This window comes from Lynx rufus, unplaced genomic scaffold (genome assembly GCF_022079265.1).
Source record: "Lynx rufus isolate CCGP_SWC_20201006 ecotype Redwood Valley unplaced genomic scaffold, mLynRuf1.p SCAF_9, whole genome shotgun sequence".
Lineage (NCBI taxonomy): Eukaryota > Metazoa > Chordata > Mammalia > Carnivora > Felidae > Lynx > Lynx rufus.
The window spans coordinates 90,237,195-90,258,462 of NW_025814897.1; the positions used below are offsets into that span (position 1 = coordinate 90,237,195).

Sequence of the window (21,268 nt, forward strand, 5' to 3'; positions counted from 1 at the left end):
TTTTTTTTCTCCAAGAAACATATTCTGGATCTTGTGTGTGGCAGTTTTCAAAGAAATCCCTGTGCGGTGAGCCTGGGAGAGTAAGGCCAGTGATAACACCCAATAACCCTGTAACCACCACAGCCCTTCCCGTGTCCAGGACCCCGGCTTTCCAGATCGCTGAATGTCAGCACCCAAAGCTGCACCATGTAAATCATTTTAGATGCACATTTCTCTACATGTTAACTGCATTGGCCCTTCACAGGAGAATATCCGCCAAAACACCGGTTTCTTTAACTCAGAGACATTAGGCCAAGAACTTTTTGTGATGATGACGGTGGTGGCTGAGTCGTGTTCCTCCCAGTATCTTAGAATGTGACTGTATTTGGAGATGGGGCCTTCAAAGAGGTGATGAAGTTAAAGTGAGCCTGTCAGGTGGGCCCTAATCCAGTCTGACTGGTGTCCTTATAAAAGGACGCATGGACACACAGCAAGAGATGCGTGTCCACAGAAGAAAGGCCATGTGAGGACGCAGCGAGGAAGTGGCCACCTGCAAGTCAAGGAGAGGCCTCAGGAGAAACCAAACCTGCTGACACCTTGATCTTGAGCTTCTAGCTTCTGGAACTGTGACAAAATCCATTTCTGGTGTTGACAGCATGCAGTCTGTGGTCTTTGGTTACAGTGGCCTGAGCAGACTGATACAGTGGTGGTGGTGGTGGTGATGGGAATAAACAACAGGTAGTATTTATCCAGCACTTACTGTATACCGGGACCGTTTTAAGCCTTGCTTGAGTCATCTCATTCAACCCTCAGACCAAGCCTAAGTCACCTGCCCAGGTCACACCGTAAGTGGTGGCACTCAGCCCGGCTCTGGCAGCTGTGCTCAGAACCTCCACTGTACCTGTGTCGTGCCCAGTAGTTCCCGGATCCCTGCCCTGCACTTCCTAAATCATCTTTCTCAACACCGCAACGCTCCAAGGTCACACTTCCTGTTCCCCTTTTTTCCGACGTAGAGACTGCAGTTCAGAGTGGCCCAGGGCCACACAGTGAAGTGTATTTATTTCTTGTGGCTGCAATAAGACATGACCACAACCTTGGTGGCTTAAAACAACAAAAATTTATTCTGTTGTAATTTTGGACGTCAGAAGGCCAGAATCAAGGTGTCACGGGGCCATACTGCCTCCAGAGGCACGATGGGAGAATCTACTTTCTTCTAGCTGCTTCTCGTGGCTGCTGGCATTCCTTGGCTTGCAACAGCATCCCTCCAGGCTCTGCCTCTGTCCTCACATCACCTCCTCCTGTGGATCTGTGTCTCCTCTTCTGTCCCCAGTCTCCTTCTGCATCCATCTTATAAGGAGACATGTGATTATATTTATGGCCCCCCTGGATAATCCAGGATGAGCTCCATATCTCAAGATCTTTCACTTAATTGCATCATTTGCCACCTAACATAATATCTACAGGTTCTGGGGACTAGGAAGTGAGTATACCTTTGGGACACCAGTGTTTCTGCCTCTCACAGTCAGTGAGCAGCAGAATGAACATTGGTGCCAGGGCTTGCCTGATTCCCAAGCCACCCATCCTTCGGAGCTACAGGCAAGAGACCTCTCAAGTCCCTTTCTGCAGTGCTATTTTTGGCTGCCGTGGCATTGGGTGTAAGAGGCAGGATCCCTGAGACTGGCAGATATGCTCATTCTTTGCAGTAATAAAAAACTGGAGGCTACCAAAATACCCATCCATAGGGGACTGGTTAAATCAAATATGGTGTCCCCTAAATGGAATAAAGAAACCATTATAAAGAATGAAATAGATCAATCCATGGTGCTGTGGGATGGTAGCCATGATGTGTTAAAAGGAAAGAACAAATTACCCATTTTAATTGAAATACCGTGTGTACACATCTATATGGCCTTAAAAATTACATTAAAACAAAACAAAATTAAAGTTTACTTCCTCAGCCACACTAGCCACATTTTAAGTGCTCAATAGCCACGTGGCTGCCGCAAGTAGCCACCACGTTGGACAGCACAGATATAGAACATTTCTGTCATCTTAGAAAGTTCTGGGCAGAGAGCTTCTCCACATTCAGTGGCCAGAGCGAGAAGCCTTTCTCACTTTGCATGTTACAGGTGTACGTGCATGTGTACCTTTGTCGTGATAAATAAGTAGGTGTGCTATTATGAGAAAAATAGGAACACATGGGGTTTCCAAGGAAACATTCTTTCTTAAGCAGGTGGTAGTGTATTATTATTTACGATACATGCAATTGATTTTTTCTTTTTTAATTAGGCTTCTTGCCCAGCGGGCAGCCCCACACGGGGCTTGAACTCATGACCCTGAGATCAAGACCTGAGCTGAGATCACCTGAGATCCTCAACTAACTGAGCCACCCAGGTGCCCCTAAGATACATGTGTTTGTATGTGTCTATGAACTCTTTTTTACGTATGTTGCTTAATGAAAATATTTTAAAATGTATAGGGAAAAAAGAAGAATTTCCTGGCAGGGCAGGCTTGAGGTTGGGAGACTTTGGGTGGGATCTGGTTCCCTGACCACGTAGCCGCCCAGCCATGGCCATATCACGTATCCTTAGAGTTCCGATCCTATGGAATCCCTACTCAACCTGCCTTGTAGGGTTAGGTTAAGATTTACAAGTGTGGGGCTGTGTGGAAACACTCTGAGACTGAGGGATGTCCACACGGAGGTGAAGGGTCAGTAAATAAGTGAGTTACCCAAGGCCTGAGGAGGCAAGGCCTCAGTACTCTGTGACCACAACGGCAGCTTGGAGGCCTCGCATCCTTCCGAGCGGAGTATTTTCCAGATGTTGCTGAGGTCGCCAGAAGCAGGGGGGACGTGTTCTTGTATTTCAACTGCTGTCATTGCTTGGAGATTTAGAAATAACAAAGTATTTAATTTATTTCACAAGCACTTACCTAGCACTTGCTATTTGCCGTGCACCGTCCTAAGTGCTTTACAAATAGGTACTCGTTTTATCCTCACACATCCCTGAGGCAGTCACTGGCTGTGACAGTACCTGGCACCACGACAGGCAGGCAGTTGATTCCTTATTCGTTCCCGTCCTTCCTTGGTCTGTATCTTAAGCAGTGAGCTTAGGCCTGGGGATACAGAGACGAGTAAGTGCTGGGGCCTCTCTTTGAGGAGTTTACAGAATGGCCCAGGTGGGGCCTGGGGAACTTTCTAGATCGGGAGTCAGGGAACCTGAGTTCTGGCCAGTGCTGGCTCTCCGACCTCAGAGACACTGGCCAAGCTCCTCTGGGCTTCACTTTTGTCATCTGTAAACGGGGGCCCCGCCCGTCTTGTCATTTTCTGACTTGTCCTATTTGGGTCAGGACATGCCTGTGCCTGAGGGGCCAGCGTGGTAGCCGGTGGATCCAGGGCGCACCGGCTTTGACTTTGAGGCCGCTCCTGTCATCCCACCAGCATTGCTGGCAGCCCCTCTCAGCAGGGCTCTGGGGGGGGCCTCGTGGCTCTCTCCGGAAGCAGGAATGGTGGAAACAAAGGTGGCTTCCAATGGTCTTCAGCCAGTCAGGGTCTGAGGGTGGCAGATGGTATGGGTGAGAAATGAGTCAGAGGCACCTGCTTGTCGTGTATGACTCTACACCCAGGGACAAGGTCATGGGAGCCGCGCTCGTTGTTCTTTTGCTGAAAATTATCCTTATTTAAAAGGGGACGCAGGCCAATGGGGCTGCCCGTCTGTGTGCCTTGCTGGATATGCAGCCCGGCTCACAGTGGGGAGCCTGGGGGCTGCTGGCTGAGCGGCAGAGGGGGATGGGAGCCGGCCCCGTGGTCCTCAGTGTCGCACAGCCTCCTGGAGAAGTGGCTGTTGCAGCGGGAAGCCGGGAAGTAAACACCTGGATGATCCATTCAGCTCACCTTTCCACTTCCCTGCACGAGTGCCTCTGAGTGGGAGGCGGCTCCTTCACCTCGAGTCTAAGGTCCTCGTAAATGGAGTTAATATCCTGTAATTACGCAGATGTATTGCACTTAGCAGGCCCATTTAAAGAAGGGCAGCAAAATGGGTCCTCTTTTAATAGTATGACCTTTACCAGGCAAGTTAAATCCCAAAGCCATCCGGGGTAAGGATTCTGAAGGGGCCCCATGGTTTTATTTCTTCTTTGCCTCATTCACTGATTTGCATAGATCTTTCCAAATTCTAGTGGCTCTTGCGTAGCCATTGAGACTCTCTGAAATGGAGCAGGCCTGTTTTGACTTCTGTGGTACTTACCGATAAATTTGTTACTGTTGGTTCACCCTGAGAAGCAGGTGGAGGGGCAGAACACTCAAAAAGGAAATGGTACATGAGCCTGCTTTCGTTTAAAAAAATTTTTTCCAAGAGGTAGTCCACGCCATTCCTTTTTTGGCTCTCGGTCTTGCCAGTTCATTGCCAGCGTGCCCGCTGTCTGCAGACAGCATCTGGCACCTCCCACACCTTCTTGATGGATCGCCTGGGTGCCCGTCCTCAAGCCTCAATCCTCTGCTGACGGGAGCAGCGTGTTTATCTGGGGGCGGCCCCTTGGTTCCTCCTGCTTCAGACGCTGTAGCTGGGACTGCAGAATGTACTCCCCTCTCCACCTGGAGACTGACATGTATGGCTGGGATCCATCTTTTTCTTCCAGCTCTGGTTCGTGGGAAACAGCAGCATTAGCTGGTGGGAGAGGTGGCCTTGAGAATACATCCGGGCTCAACCCTAACCCCTCGAGAAAAAAGTGACTCTAACCTTGGTGCCGTTTCCTCTGTCCTTTACTCCGACCGGCTCCCAAACTCGTTTTAACTCAGTGATTTAGACTTTAGGTTCACTGGAGAATCAGAGACTGAAATGAAAGGAACAGAGGCTCTGAGGAAAGCAAGCTTTGGGCTCCAGCAGAAACAGGACCACGCTCGAGGGTCTTGGGTCTGCCATTCTGCTGGGCACACATCACACCATCTCATGTCGTCTCTCATCGGTCCTGTGCAGTTGGCACTGCTAACCCCTGTGGACTCTTGGACTCAGTGTGCCCAGGTCACACAGCTGGGGAGGGGCCCAGTTAAGACCCGAACCCGGGTTCACTCCAAAGCCATTGCCATTAGCCACAAAGTCGTTAAGTCCTAGGAACTGCTCAGGGGACAGTATCCTTGAATCTAGTTCTGCAAGGTAGGGTAGATTTAGATAAGCATAGGGGAAGGAAAAGGAAGGGAATTCCAGGGAAGGGAAGCAGTAAATATAGTCAAGGTGGGGAGAGGGAGGAAGCATAGGCTGGAACCATGCCTACCGGTTTGTAAGCTCCACAGGGCAGCCACCACGTTGTCCAGAGCCACCATTATATCCCGGATACGTAAGTGAGTGGCTGTTGCATAGGGTGTGGTCAATAAATATTGATTGCTTAAAAATCGAACTGCCCTACAATCCAGCAGTTGCACTACCAGGTAATTACACAAGAAATACAAAAACACTAAGTCAAAGGGATACATGCACCTGTATGTTGATAGCCGCATTATTCACAATAGCCAAACTATGGAAACACCCCAAGTGTCCATCGACTGATGAATGGATAAAGCAGATATGGTGTATACATATATACAATGGGCTATTATTCAGCCATAAAAAGGACAAAATCTTGCCATTTGCAATGACATGGATGGAGCTAGAGAGTATCATGCTAAGTGAAGTAAGTCAGAGAAGGACAAATACCGTATGATTTCACCTATATGGAATTTAAGAAAACAAACGAGCAAAGGAAAAAAAAGAGGGAAGCAAATCAAGAAACAGACCCTTCACTACAGAGAACAAACTGATGGTTACCAGACGGGAGGTGGGTGAAGTAGGTGTTGGGGATTAAGAGTACACTTACTGGGGTGCCTGGGTGGCTCAGTCAGTGGATCGTCCTACTCTTGATTTCCACTCAGGTCATGATGTGAGTTCGAGCCCCACATCGGGCTCCACGCTGATGGTACAGAGCCTGCTTGGAATTCTCTCTCTGCCCCTCCCCCCTCCAAGATAAACAAATTAAAAAAAAAAGTATACACTTCCCATGATGAGTACCGGGTGTTGTATGGAAATATTAAATCACTGTGTTGTACACCTGAATCCAATACAATGCTGTAAGTTAATTAACTAGAATTAAAAGTTATTAAAAAAATAAAATCAGGAGAGAAAATAAATATTGATTGTGTGTGAATACACAGATAGCTGTTTTCTCAATAGACCTTGAGCCTCTTGAGGGCAGGGATCACGTCTTAGAAATCTTTGGATGCTTTACAGCTCCCAGTGGTTAATAAATAATGAACACTCAGTAAATATGCTCTTACAGAATGAATGAATGAATGAATGAATGAATGAATGGCAGGTAAGGGATGGTGAGAAGTGCCTGAGTGAGGAGGCATTGATACTTTGGAAAATACTGAGCAGTACACATGGGCTGGCATGCTAAGGGCAAATCATGGAAGGTCTTTAGTGCCAAGAGAAGGAGTTTTTGTGTTCTCCTTGAGGCACTTTTTTTTTTTTAATGTTTATTTATTTTTGAGAGAGACAGAGACAGAGTGTGAGTGGGGCAGGGGCAGAGAGTAAGGGAGACAGAATCCGGAGCAGGCTCCAGGTTCTGGGCAAGCTGTCAGCACAGAGCCTGACGCGGGGCTCATACTCACAAACCACAAGATCATGACCTGAGCCAAAGTCGGAGGCTCAACCGACTGAGCCACCCAGGCGCCCCCAGGCATTTTTGAAAAAGCCGTCTCTTTAATGCGCAATGTTGCAGGGTCTACAGAAACCCAGCCAGTGCCCATGCTTTGGCATTTGTAGGCATTTAGAACCACATTCAAGCACAACTTAGAAATCACTTTCTGTAGGATTGACTCAACCTGTTCCCATTGTTGCTGCCTTCCCACTTTGGGGTAACCAGACGGAGCCCCGTATAAATGCATGAGTGGGAGCGTGTAGGGTATAGATGTTATTTCAGGACACTGGAGTTGTTTTTAACATAGCGCGGCCGGAAAATCCCAGCCAACCTCGTCTAAGAAATGTTCTGCCCGACGCGGGAGTTTTCAATAAAAGCTTCCCTATCTTTTCAGGTGTGGGCTAAGTTTGTGGTTTTAAGAAAGCCTGAGGGCCGGAAGGCAGCCCCGGAAGAAGCCCCTGTCCGTGGGCTGTTGGAACCTTGTGGTGCAGAGGAGAAGCCATCCCCTCCTCCGGACTTATGACCCGTGGCTTCGCGCCCAGTGTGCCCACCGCGTTCCACGAGATGGGCTCCTTCCGCAGGCCCCGGCCACGCTTCATGAGCTCCCCGGTGCTCAGCGATCTGCCCCGCTTCCAAGCCACGCGGCAGGCCCTGCAGCTGAGCTCCAGCTCGGCCTGGAACAGGTAACGGGGGCCGGTAGTCCTGGGGTGGAGGGCCAGGGGACTGGCTTAGCGTCTGCTTCTCCTGAGAGCCCTGCTTCAGAAGGTCGGCATTATGTATACAGGCACGTTTTCCTGTGGAGACCGTATCCACTGGCCTGCCTTGTTTGGGTGGAGACGAGGTGGGCCACTGGGGGCCTCCGGGCTACCAGAGTCTGTTAGCCAGCCTGGGACAGTTGGGTTGGAATTTACAGTGACAGTTCATGCTCCTTAGTCACGCCCAAGACTGTTCGAGTACCCAGGGCTGGGGCCATGTAAGTCATCTATAACCTGTTTGGGAAGATAAGACCTGTATCTGTGAAAAGCTAAGTGAGGAGTATAAACCAAGGACTAGCCGTACCTGTGAGCCACAGGTGGATGGGAAAGGAGACACTGCGCTTTTATGGGTGTCTGGCTGACTTTTTGTACACCAAGCATCGAGTAGCGACTGAATCAGCACTGTGTCTTGTGTTCCTGTGGGCTACTACTTTTCAAATCTAGCAGTTACTCTTTGGATGAATTAAATGCATCACTATTTTAAAGCATTACTGAATTCTTTGTCCTTTGGTTCATTTTGGATTTTCTCAGTGAATGCACACCTCTTCTGATGGGGAAGAAGAGGGGGCTGTGAAACGTTCTGCTATGGATGGATCCATGTTCTTTAAAAAAGGCTTTGGATCCTTGATAAAGACAAGATTGTAATCTGCTCCTTGCTGAAATACCGGGCTGGAGCCTCAGGGCACCTAGAGTTAAGACTTAACTGTGGCTCCTCGAGGGACTAACCCCCTACACCTCACAGGAGGGGGAATGGAAGGGGCAAGAGAGGCTGGCCTCGGTGAAACTCTTCCAAAGAAAAACTGTTTAAAGGCAAGGAATTAGCATTTCATATTAGCCCCAGGCATGGAGGCTGCCTTGTGAGGACAGGGACCTTCTAGGTGAAGGAACCCAGTTGGCTCCTGCTTGTAGCAAGCACCATTTTGTTTTGTTTTTTTTTAATTTTTTTTTTAACGTTTTATTTATTTTTGAGACAGAGAGAGACAGAGCATGAACGGGGGAGGGTCAGAGAGAGGGAGACACAGAATCGGAAGCAGGCTCCAGGCTCTGAGCCATCAGCCCAGAGCCCGACGCGGGGCTCGAACTCACGGACCGCGAGATCGTGACCTGAGCTGAAGTCGGACGCTTAACCGACTGAGACACCCAGGTGCCCCATTTTTTTTTTAATTAAAAAAAATTTTTTTTAAACGTTTTATTTATTTTTGAGACAGAGAGAGACAGAGCATGAACGGGGGAGGGTCAGAGAGAGGGAGGCAAGCGCCATTTTGGATTCCTCCAGGCACAGATCCTGAGAGCAGATCCCACCACCTGCCCTCGATCAGTGCTGTTTGCCATCAGGGCCACCAGCGAGGCAAGCGAGGAACACCTGCTGGCCTTTGAGAGCGTGGAGGGAGAGGAGCTGCTTTTGGATCCTTTTGGCCTCGGTCTTTGTTTCTCTCCAAGGACCCTGGGAAGGAAATGATGGTTTCCAGGGATGGACAGTGGGCCATTTTTGTGCCATGTGCTTCCTGGCCCTTACACCTGCCTTTAGCTCAGAGCTGCTTGTTGAGTTTGCCCCAGGCAGGCAGATCCTCTAACCAGGGGTCATTTCTGTTTACCCTGTAGTGTGCAGACTGCCGTGATCAATGTCTTCAAAGGGGGTGGCTTGCAAAGCAACGAACTCTATGCACTGAACGAAAACATCAGGTACGTGGATGGCCAGGTCACGGACTATTCTCCCCTGGTGGGATTGAGCTGGGGCAGGGGGACTGTCCCCCACGGGGAGCCCTATCTTAAGGTTTTTGTCTGCTTGGCTCTTGTTGCTTCTGTTGACTTTGATGTGGCTCATGTGGCTATTAAGTTCTGAGACCCTTACCTGTCTAGACTTCTGATCCATAGATGGTTCATCCATTTATTCATGTATATAACATCTGTAAGGGGGGCAGAGGGTTGATACACAGGCAGATATCACATACTGTGTAAAGATGTATTGTGCCCTCCTTAACCATTTGGTGCCATTGTAGGCAAGATGGCCTCGTGGTTGGAACCAGACTGCTTGGGATTTTGTCACTCTTAACACTTCTGTTAAGACCTGGCCAAGTGACTTACCCACTTGGTATAAAGTGGTTTATACCCCTCACTTAGCTTTTCACAGATACAGGTCTGTGACTTAACACTTCTGGCCAAGTGACTTACCAACTTCTTTGTGCCTCAGTTTCCTCTTACATGAAACAGGGATGAGAAACGTGCCTCCTTCCATAGGATTCTTTTTTTTTTTTAATGTTTTTATTTATTTTTGAGACAGAGAGAGACAGAGCATAAGCAGGGGAGGGGCAGAAAGAGAGGGAGACACAGAATCCGAAGCAGGCTCCAGGCTCCGAGCTGTCAGCACAGAGCCTGACGCAGGGCTTGAACTCACAGACTGTGAGATCATGACCTGAGCCAAAGTCGGATGCTTAACCGACTGAGCCACCCAGGTGCGCCCATAGGATTCTTAATGAAGGTTTAAATCAAGTTATTCTATAAATGACCTGTTAGAACAGGGTTGGAGCACACTGAGAACTGATAGCTCTTATTACTGTCCATGTTGTCACTGTCATTACTGTTACGTCTTGGAGATACAGCCCTCAACAGGACGTGGTCCTTGAGGGGTTTATTGCCTTCCAGGATCTTCCCAGTAGAATAGTGTCAGCTTTTCGTAAATGTATTCACTCGTTCAACAAATATTTGAGTGCCTCCTTATTGGCCAGGCACTGGAGAGACAACTTGGAGCAGAGATAGATGTGGACCCCGCTCTTCTGGCATTTATATCCAGTCAGGGAGATGATCATTAGTCAACTAATCATACAAGTAAGATGTTAAAGATCCGCTTTGACAGCTCCTGTGATGCAGCTGATGTGATGAAAGCATGTTAGCGTGACTTGCTCTTGCCAAGGAGTGGCGATGTCCTGCCGATGCTGTCTTCTGGAGGATCAGTGGGAATTAACTAGGTGAAGAGGGTTCCGGCTGGTGGGAACTGCAGGTGCAAAGGTCCTGTGGTGGCAGTGAGCAAGAAGCCAAAAGAAGGCCAACGTGCATAGAATACCAGAGGCTGTGGGGTGGGTGGTTGTGTTTGTGTCTTGGTGAAATGAGGGCAGAGAGGCAGGCAGGGCCCAGAGCACTAGGACCTCCTGGGGACAGGAGGTTGCACATCAGCCGTTTAATGCCCTCGTGTTCTTTCCTCGCTGGTGTGTTAAGTGCAGAACATCAAGGCTAAAGCCCCAACCCTGGAGGGAGCAGAACAATAAACAAGGCCATTATCTGAGTCCTGTTTACATTTAGTTAAGTCTTATTTTAAGGGTCAGTGAGGTGTTTTAAGAGCTCATTAAAACCTTTAGGGCTCCGAAATAAACCAGGGTGTGTTGAATTTCTACCCAGGAGCTTGAATTCCACCTAATAATTACACAAATATGGGAAGAGACAATAGAGCTTGTCTAGCCCAAGGCCTCCTTTTACAGAGGAGGAAACTGAGGCCCCACAAACTTGAGTGACAGGGGCAAAGCTAGGTCAGCCAGCCTCTGGGTTGTAAGAAATCTATTTTACTCCAAGAACTAAGATCCTGGCCTCTCTGTGAGGGTTCTTGAGCTCACAGTGGAAGTAAAAATAAATAAAACAGTGACTCAGGAATGTGCTAATTGTTCCTCACTTTGGAAGACTGATCCTGAAATTGTACTTAAAATCTTTGTTTGTGGGCAGCTAGGAAAAGTACCGGCCACACCGATTCCACCAGCCCTTTCAGCCCAGGGGCTGCTAACTCAGAAGCCTTCAGGTGCCAAGTGGGTGTTCTGAATGGGTGAGGTCTCCTGGGTGCATGGAGGTGAGAGGTCACCTTCTGATGAAAGGGGATTGCCCTGGCAGAACGCAGGGCCGGTGACATGTCAACCTATCTCTCAAACAGAATTTGAGATTTTTTTTTTTTTTGCATGAAACTTCCTGGCTTTTAAATGTTGATAAATAACCCAAAGTTCCCCCAAACATTAGTTCAGGACAAACAAAACACATCTGTGGGCTGAATGTGACCAATAGGCTACCTATTGGCAAGATGAACCACAGCGTGCATCAGGTCATTGCTGATGGGGGCTGTTCTAGCACAAAGGCCGCATGAGGGATGGACGTTCCAGGAAAAGCTCTGGGCACCTTTCACATACATCGGCCCATTCAACTGTCCCTGCAACCCTGTGAGGCAACCATTGTTCTCGTAGTTTATCCATAAAATTGTGGATAAGAAAAATCAAATGACTCGTCCAAGGTCACCTAGCTGTGTAAAGGGTGGAGTCAGGATCTGAACTCCTGGCTGACTCAGGCACCTGTATTAGTTTGCTCAGGCTGCCATAACAAAAACCGCAGACTGGGGGTTTAATAATAGACATTTATTTCTCACTGTTCTGGAAGCTGGGAAGTCTCAGGTCAAGATGCCAGCAGGTTCGGCCCCTGGTGAGAGTCCAGTTCCTGGCCGCCAGCTCACCGCGTCCTTACAGGCCTCTCCTTCCTATTTAGCAGCCTCTCTGTGTTTCTTCTTATAAGGCCGCTAATCCCATCTTGAGGACCCCACGCTCATGACCGCATCGGAACCTGATGACCTCCCAGAGGCCCCATCTCCAAATATCATCACTGGGAGGGTAGGGCTTTAGGTTCTTTGTACCATATTGTAGAGTCCAAGAGGTTTTAGGCTGGAAGAAAGGTTAACCTGGCGGTCTTGGTGTTTCCTTCTGCATTCCTTTCACGAGGCCCCTGGGACCCCATCTTTCATCATGCGCTCTGAGAGGCATAACACCCTCCCCCAAACTCCCTTCCAGTGTTGGGTCTAGTTCCCTATGTTTGGGGCAGTTTTCAGGCTGGTGAGAAGTACATGTAGTTGGGATTTGACACTGATTGTCCAGATATGACCTGAGTCCAGAATAAGTCAAAACTGTCAAAAAACCAGAGTTTCAGTTGCCGCTATTGTGGACCTTCTATTCTCTGGCCTTCTCTAGGATAGTGATTAAAATAGAGATAGGTTTTCACATCACACTCAGAGTTACATGACTGAGAATGTGAAACACATCCTGGGCATATGTGTGACCTGGTCCCAAGTTGAGTAAAGTGAGCTGGCCTGGCACGTGTGCCCACATCTGCAAGTGCCTGCACAAAAATACATGCCACTGTCCCTTAGTTCAGCAATTAAAATGCCAAAATGGGCATGCCACTTGCTGGTTACATTCAGGTAGACATTTGGGCTTTGATTTTCCTTTTCTTTGCTCTTTTCGAAGACCTGTTCACAGAATAGGTCCATACACTCAACAGGGTTGAGGCATGACCGGTGGGGAGGGTGTATGTAAGGGTGGGGGAACAGGACAGTAGGCACGTAGAGAAGAGAATGTGGAAGGAGGGGAGACTAGTGATTCTCAAGCCCACTTTGCAATCAGTTGTGAGAGGTCTTTGTCCCAGAAGATCTGTGTGGGTCCAATAGAATTTGTGAACATGTTAAGAGAGTAGCGTCCCGATTCAGAGAGACTGGGGTCGAGACTTAGACTAGCTGTGTGACGTTGGGCAAGTTACTTCATTTTTCTTGGTCTCTGTTTTTCCTTTTATAACATGAGGATAATAATAGCGTCAACCTGATGGTGGTTTGGGGAGACTGAGATAATGCTACACACACCATTAGTCCAGGATCCAGTACATAAGAAATGTTAACCATTATTGGGGTGCCTGAGTCGGCTCAGGTCATTCATGATCCTCATGGTCTGTGAGTTCAAGCCCCATATCTGGGTCTGTGCTGACAGCTCAGAACCTGGAGCCTGCTTCGGATTTTGTATCTCCCTCCCTTTCTGCCCCTCCCCTGTTCACGCTCTGTCTCTCTCTGTCTCTCAAAAATAAACATTGAAAAAAAATTTTTTTAATGTTAACCATTATTATTCCTACTGTTGTGAGATTTTAGTAATAATGAAGTGATGAATGATGGGTGAGAGCAGAGGGGCAGTATGATGATTCATTGCATAAATGGAATTGTGTAGAGATTTCTCTAGCAATTTGGATGCGGGGAGCTCACTTTGAATGAGAGCAGTCCGGGACAGGCCCCTCCAAGAATGTGCTGGACTTGAAATTTGGGTGAGCCGGAGTTCCAACCAGGAGCCAGCTGTTTCTCCTTTCCTCAGAGACAAGAGTGAGAGGAAATGACTCCATTCTCCATTCTACTCAAGCCAAATGGTAATCAACTTTGATGGACTGTCCAAGTCCAGAAATCAGCTTCCTCAGGCCACCCTGGCCAGCCCTGGCCTTCTTTCTAATGGCGGAGTTAGTATGTACCCAGGAAATGTGAATTCATTTACACATTAGCCGATGCAAAGGATGACCAGGAAGATAGAGGCTTTATGTAACTAGGTTTTATAATGCAGTCAGTACAAACAGTTGGTCTTTCAGTTATCGAGAATGAATTCCAGTTTAAATTTTGACAGGTAGACTTTGGGGTAGTTACGGGGAAGAACTTTGGTAAGGATGGGCAAGTTCTAAAACACATTATTAGATCAAGAGTAAGATGTGGAGACCTTTTAAGAGCAAATTGATCAGGAATGTCCACACCTCAATAAAGCAGCAATTTCCCAAATACGTCCAGGCATATGGTCATTCAGTATGAAGACTGTAAATCAGGGGCGCCTGGGTGGCGCAGTCGGTTAAGCATCCGACTGCAGCCAGGTCACGATCTCGCGGTCCGTGAGTTCGAGCCCCGCGTCAGGCTCTGGGCTGATGGCTCAGAGCCTGGAGCCTGTTTCCGATTCTGTGTCTCCCTCTCTCTCTGCCCCTCCCCTGTTCATGCTCTGTCTCTCTCTGTCCCAAAAATAAATAAATGTTGAAAAAAAAAATTAAAAAAAAAAGACTGTAAATCAGAGTTGCCTTAAAGCAGGCCTTGCATATTGTTACATCCCTAGAGGCAAGAAAATGACTGTTTAGAATAGACCTATTCTAGTGAGATCGCTGGTCATCACCGTCCACAATTCTGCCTGCCCTCAAATTCCATCTGCCGACTGGGGCTGGCCCTGAGTGTCCTGTTGGTTTCAATTTTCCATGGGGCATTGATGTGGTTTTCTGTTTGTTTGCTTTTAAAGTTTACTTATTTATTTTGAGAGACAGCAAGCGTGAGTGAGGAGGGGCAGAGAGAGAGGGTGAGAAAGAATCCCAAGCAGGCTCCACGCTGTCCGTATAGAGCCTGACTCGGGGCTCGAGCTCATGCACCGTGAGATCGTGCCCTGAGCCAAAATCAAGACCGACTGAGCCACCCAGGTGCCCCCGTGTGGTTTTTAATACCCTCCCAGCTTCAATCCTGATGTGCTGCATTTTGGCAGTGGGGACACGTCTGGGTCTGAGGCTTGGGTTCCCTGGGTTTTCCCAGGAACCAGACTGTCCAAACCTCTCTGACACAGGAGCACCCTCCTTCCTTTTCAGCCAACTGTTCTACGGATTGTGTGTGACTACAAAGAGTTAGAGAAGTATGAGAAACCTATGATTTACATTTGCTGGTTCTTACGAGAACCTGTACAAGTAGATTCTTGAAAGTGCTTTCAGTTTTTGATTGGTGGGGGGGTGTGTGTGGAGGGAGAGGCCACTGGTGCTTTTATTCATGTAGTCAGTGGATATTGGTGGATGCTGTACCGGATACTGGGCCAGGTTTGGAGGAAGCTATTGAAGTAGGTGGTTCTAGCTCTTGGGAAGCTTCCTGCAGAGTGAGTGGGGGGCCCTGCGTAGGTCGTGACCCTACTGTGTCTTCAGTGGGGTGTTAGCGGAATCCAGAGTGCCGGGGGAGGGCAGAGGATAGGCACGTAATTATTTGGGGGAAGGTGACACCCCAGTTGAAATCTGAAGGATGAGCAGGCAAGGGTGAGGTGGAAAGGGCAACTGAGGCCATGACCTCCTTGCCGTACTTCTGTCTCCATGGCCTCCCACCCTCTGCTTCTCCCCCCAGGAGGATTTTTTTTTTTCTCTCTCTGCAGAAATGAATGCTCAGAGACAAGGGTTCCGGAAACCAGAGATGAGTTATCTGCAGCTGGCCTGAGGCAGGAAACTCACATTTTCCTTCTGTCTCCAACCACACTGCTTCTGTTCTTGTTGGGAGGGAGGCGGCATGGAGGAAACCCCAGAGATTTTCAAGGAAAGAGGAGGTTCCAAGAACCATGCTTGATCTTTGATGGCTCTGAGTCGACACGCCCTCCTTCTGAGTCACTTGGCTGCCCGAGTCCCCCCCCCCCGAAGGGAACGCACCTCAGGTTTTCCCATCTCTGTGAGGGAGCCTGGTGACTGTGGCAGGACCCTCAACCCCGGGGAAGAGCTGGGAAGAGCTGGAAAAGGAGGAGACTTTGGCCGCGGCCCACAGGCTGGTAGAGTTTGAGGCGAGACTCCCTGAGGTGATGATAATAGCAGACATTTACGTAGTGTTTAGTACGTGCCAGGCTTGCTTCTGAGTGCTTTCACTGTGTCAGTTCTTCTAAAACTCACCACACCTCTATGAGACGGGTACTGTATCCCTGTCTTGTGGATGAGGAAATAGAGGCACGGAGAAATGGGACGACTTGCGCAGAGTCGTACCGCTGGGATTTGAACCCGAGCCTCCCGTGTTCTTAAACTCCTAGTAAGTAGGCTGCAGGAGGCACACAGAGATGGCCTTGTCCAGATTTAGGCCTGACGTCCCAGGGCACAGAATCGTTACCACATCAGAGGGAAGCAGGGCGCTGTCTTCTGAGGGCCCTACTTTGGGAGGGCTTAAGGTGGAGTCTCTTTTCAGCCCAGGTGGCCCTGCCTGAGTGTGTGTTGTTTTTCTCTCTGCTCCGGTTGGTAAACACATTTGATTTTGGGGGAGGGAAGGGTAGCTAAAGGGAAGTGACAAATGGGAAGCCTCTGGGGCTGGCCCCGTGTGGTGGTTGGTCTGCACAGTGTTTAGAAATGTGGATATCTCCCCTAAAAATCCAGGCCTCTCTGGAAAGTTCACGTCGGGCAGTGCTGGATGTGCAGTCTGGGCTGGAACTGATCAGCTCCCCTCCAGGAGCCAAGGCCCGGCTGCTGGCTTTAGAGGAGCCCACTACAGCCCCCCGCTACTCATGCCCACCTGCTTCCCTCACCCACCTTGCCGACCTGCCCCTGTGAGCCTGTGGGGTGCCACGGACCGACTTTCAGGTTGGCCTCGCGTTGAGTGAGGATCTGTATACATGGCCCTGGGCAAGGTTCTGAGCGTCTGTCTCATCTTGCAGATGAGGATAAATTCCTACCACAGAGGCACTGGAGAATCAGCAGCCCTGTGCGTCAACTGCCTAGCAACGTGCGTGTGACATAATTAGGTCAACCTTTCCTCCATCTTTTTCACTGTCCCCAGTGCCACCCACTGGGGTGCAGGAAACTGAGATGTATGGGAGTCCTGGCATTTTACCCGAGTCATGGACACCACTTCCAGTGGCCCCGATAGAACGGACCCAAGGAGGAAATGGGGCATTTCCATGTTAGTGCTTAAAGATGCCACTTCCTTGGGGTGCCTGGATGGCTCGGTCAGTTAAGCATCTGACTTCAGCTCAGGTCACGATCTCACGGTTTGTGAGTTTGAGCCCGGCTTTGGGTGAGCTCGAGCCGCACTTCTCTCTCTCTCTCTCTCTCTCTCGTTCTCCCTCTCTGTCTCTGCCCCGTCTCTCATCTTCAGAGGATTTCGCAGTCGGGTCGGCGGGACACTGATCAGCATAGCATCAGTAACCGAGTCTGCAGGTCCCCTGAGGAAGTGGGGTGGGACCCCGCCAGGGGGCCAGGTTGGAGGGCCCGAGTACGTGGGGCAGCCCCTAATTGCCAAATGGCACAGAAACGTCGAAGAACTCATCTGGCTGTCCTGACGCGTGCTGGTTAAACACGAGCCCCGTGGCATCTGTCTCCAAACTGCTTCGTCATCCCTTGGGATTTTGCTGCTGTGGGTCTTTCCGCACGTGCAAGGGAGATCATGGCTCATACCCGAGGTGGTTTCTCTACATCCTTCGTGCCACTCCTGCGCTGCCTGTCACCCTGTGGTCCCCACGCCCCCCAACCAGCATCCAGCTCCGGCAGGGCCTTGTTTACTTTCGAGTCCACAGAAGTGGGAAGTTGACAAGACGGTGAGGGGCGAGATGGCGAGTCTGTGTAATAACAGGAAATCTTGTCATCTGGGGTGGTGTCTCGCCCAGTCAGCCTGGGAGGGAGAAGGGGTGAGATAATACAGACCAGTGAGTGGTTCCCCATTTTTTTCCCTATTGTGGCCTTTTTGGCTTCTGACTGAACTTCATGCTCTGTTTCGCTTTGGGGCCGGGTCCACGTAAGCGTTCCTTTGCCATTACTCCTGGGGCGCGTTACTCCTGAGGCCCCACTTCCTTCTTCTGGCTCCGTGGCTGCAGCTGCCACTAGGGGTGGTGGTGGTTAGCTCAGGATTCGGTTTCCACACGAAACCTGGCATGGAGGCCCCGTACGTGAAACAGATGAAGCATCTCATTAAGCTGAGATGTTACTTCCATCTTCGTCACAGCCACATTTCCCCCCAAGTGTGGCCCCATCCTCTGCCTTTACCCTTAAATCAGTGAGGTCTGGCCCTAGTGTCCAGCCCCCTTCATGAGTCTCACCTGGGTCCTTAATGTCAGGTCTGGGAAATGCTGGCCCGGCTGTCCTTTTAAGAAGATGCTGGAGCTCCTGGGTGGCTCAGTCGGTTGAGCATCCAACTCTTTGATTTCAGCTCAGGTCATGATCCCAGGGTCATGCGATCAAGCCCCATGTCAGGCTCTGTGGTGAGTGTAGAGCCTGCTTGACATTCTCTCTCTCTCTCTCTCTCTCTCTCTCTCTCTCTCTCTCTCTCTGTCTCCCTTTCTCTTCCTCCCTCCCTTCTTCTGCCCCCTCCCTTGCTCATGCATGCACTTTCTCTCTCTTTAAAAAAAAAAAAAAAGATGCCAAGAAGCAGTGAAATTGAGTCCTTGGGAGTGTGGGCTTCAGGGTCTGCAGCCCTGGGTAGCATATGCACCTGCTGAGTCTTGCGTGTGCCAGGCTTCTTCTGGGAACTAACTGGTCTAGGATGAACTCCCTTAACCCTTACGCTATCTGCGGAGTAGGCATCCTCATTACGCCTGAACTCCAGCTGGGGAGCAGATACAAGGGACTCACCTGGGACATTGACTTGCAAAGGTTATTGCTGACAACAGTTTTCAGGCCCAGGAGCTGCCTCTTGGTCCTCACACTCCGTGAGGCTCCTCCCATCTCCGTCCTGTGCTTGCTGCACACCCTCCTGAGTGACCTCTGAGCATTGGTTTCCTTAAAAAGTGGAGCTGTCACTACAACCGTATGGCTTTGTTTCTAGCTTACAGGAGGAAGCACATGTTGTGTGTGTTGTGGAAAACAGTGCCTGGCACCCAGTAAGTGCTTAGTGAAACTTCAACCGGGGGAAAAGATCGTCCAGCTCCATCCTAAGAGCAGTTTATTTCTTCTTCCTTATTTATTTGCTGCAATAAGTCCCTACTTTCCTGTCTTCAGGGAAAACACCCTAGGAAAGGGTGGAAAAAGTGGAAGGGGGATGCTGGATTCTTGGCCCCCGTGCCTGAGACAGAGCACGCGTCGTAAGGATTGGAGATCAGAGATTTCCTGTCTTTTGCATCTAGGGAACCACAAACCATAGGCTCGTTAATTCTGTTGTCTTCCTCCTGCTTTGCTCTTCTTTCTCGTGCTTTACAGACTAAACTGGCAAAGTTGGTGAGGAAGTTACAGGGTGAGTTGTTTTTCTGTGAATGTAGGTCCGCATACCTCTGATGCCTTGATACTTACGCTCTCCATTTTTGGAGACGTTGGTGCACCTGGTGCCTCCTGAGACCGTGGCCCCGGTGAGAAGAAATCACTGTCCGAGCCCTGCCTATCCCTTCTCCTAGCGTCTAGTCTAGCACCGTGACTGGCACACTGCAGGTGTTCAGGAAATGGTTGTGATTCAGTGAATGAATTCATGGATCTCTCTTCTCTTATCAGTCACTCTGGAGGGAAGCGACTGCCGAGTTCCCCCTGGGGATCGTGTATCATGACAGAGGGGTGGAAAATCCCTCTTTCTCTCAGTTCAGCTAAGATCGTGTTTTTCAGAAGTACTCGTTCCTTGTAAACCCAGTGCAAGCAGAATAAACACCGAGTAGAGACACAGGTTGGAGATTTTGTGGTATGACTCAGCGGCAGTCTGCTCTCCCATGGCTGGGCCAGCTCTGGCCTTTCCTCCCCACTTTTCTCTCTGAGTTGAATTCTCAGGCTGCCAGGCTGAGGAGGGTTTGCGTTGGCAGGTTCTCTGCTTGTGGGGTTCTCCGTTCCCTAGGACTGCCTTCTTCCTGACATCACGCCCTTGATGGGAGCTCACTCCCAGAATTCCTTCTCAGCTGCATCTCGTGGTAACCTTGGGGGTGGTTCTTGTTAATTACAAATTTTTAAAAATTTAAATTTTAAAATTTAAAAATTAAATTTTAAAAATTTAATAGGACTTTGTTCACAGGGTACGAAACATTTATATAGTGAGTTGTACCTTGAAGAATCTCCCTCTCCTGAACCCCAGAAACCCAGTTCTCATTCAAGCCCCCACAAAGATAATTATTATAACAGCAATTTAGTGGACTTTCTCCCAGACCTTCCTTAGGCATATGTAAGGAACATCGATATGGAAAAGCAGCTGGGGATATTCAACAGTTCATAGGAGGTCCACAGACTGGGTTGATCTGTAGGAGAATATCCCCTAACTTCAGGGAATAAAGTTTGCTAAAGTGTTTTGTTGCTGCCCCACCAAATTTCCAGCAACAACGTCTGCTTCCTCCGTGTCCTTACTTGGGGAGATGGAGAAGAGGAGACCAAACCCAGTATTTATATATAATCCTCTATGTAATTTTTTAAATGCATACACACTTCATGGTTTAAAAATCAAGGTGCTATTTTAGTTCAAAGGGCCTGTTGGAAACCAAATCACATCGCTCTTGCAGAACAGCAAGTGAAGAGAGCAGATTTGACAACTGAGTTCATTGGTATTCTGTAAATAAAAATATATATATATTCTTCCTTTTCTCTTATCTTTTCACAAGGTAGCGTATTATACACACTATTCTGTATCCTGCATTTAAAAAAATTTTTTTTACATTTATTTATTTTTGGTAGAGAGAAACAGAGCACAAGTAGGGGAGGGGCAGAGAGAGAAGGGGACACAGAATCCGAGGCAGGCTCCAGGCTCCAAGCTGTCAGCACAGACCCCAGTGTGGGGCTCGAACTCCCAAACCGCGAGATCATGACCTGAGCCAAAGTTGGAAGCTTAACCGACTGAGCCACCCAGGCGCCCCTGTATTCTGCATTTTTAAAAAATTAATTTTTGTATTGTTAGAGTTCTTCCCTCTCTCTCTGTCTCTAACAATTGCATAAAATTCCATTGTATGAATGAACCACAATTTTTTATGAGCACTATTGGTGCCCATTTTTATCGATTCCTGTATTTTCCTGCAGCAAAAACTCTGTACACATATGCAGTGACCTTGTGTAATGCATAGCATGCCCAGAAGTCCGACAGGTTTTGTAAGGGACAGAGCAACTTACTGACACGCCTACCCGCGATAACAGAATGTTGGCTTCAGTGAACCGATGGGGTCAGTTCTGTTCAGCTAAGTCTAACAGTAATACCTAGCAGACAGGGTTTTAAACTCAGGATAGATGAAAGGACAAGTGTCTCATTCTCTTACCATACCTGGTTATAATTGGTCCATGGTGCTTTAAGTATATAAAGTGGGTTGTTGTGCACATTCCTGTGCTGGTTCCCCCTCGGTAAAGGACTGAGGATCGCCCTCATCAGTGTGCGGGAAGCAGCTCTCTGTGCTCTGTGGCTTGTTCCC

General features: G+C 48.9%; 1 protein-coding gene across 16 annotated transcripts in view; it reads left to right on the plus strand.

The window, feature by feature from the left end:
• PRR5L (proline rich 5 like) overlaps positions 1-21,268 on the plus strand; it is a 75,309-nt gene that overhangs the window by 12,844 nt on the left and 41,197 nt on the right. For 13 of the 16 annotated variants that reach the window (XR_006960713.1, XR_006960714.1, XR_006960715.1 and 10 more), the window contains exons 2-3: positions 7,043-7,331; positions 9,006-9,086. Coding sequence is in view for 11 of the 16 variants with exons in the window: in XM_047071856.1 (XP_046927812.1) it covers positions 7,168-7,331; positions 9,006-9,086 (245 nt within the window). In the remaining 5 variants the exon portion in view is untranslated. Of the gene's footprint in view, positions 1-2,330; positions 2,397-7,042; positions 7,332-9,005; positions 9,087-21,268 lie in introns of those variants that run through there. The other 3 variants (XM_047071851.1, XM_047071849.1, XM_047071859.1) reach the window with 3 other exon arrangements.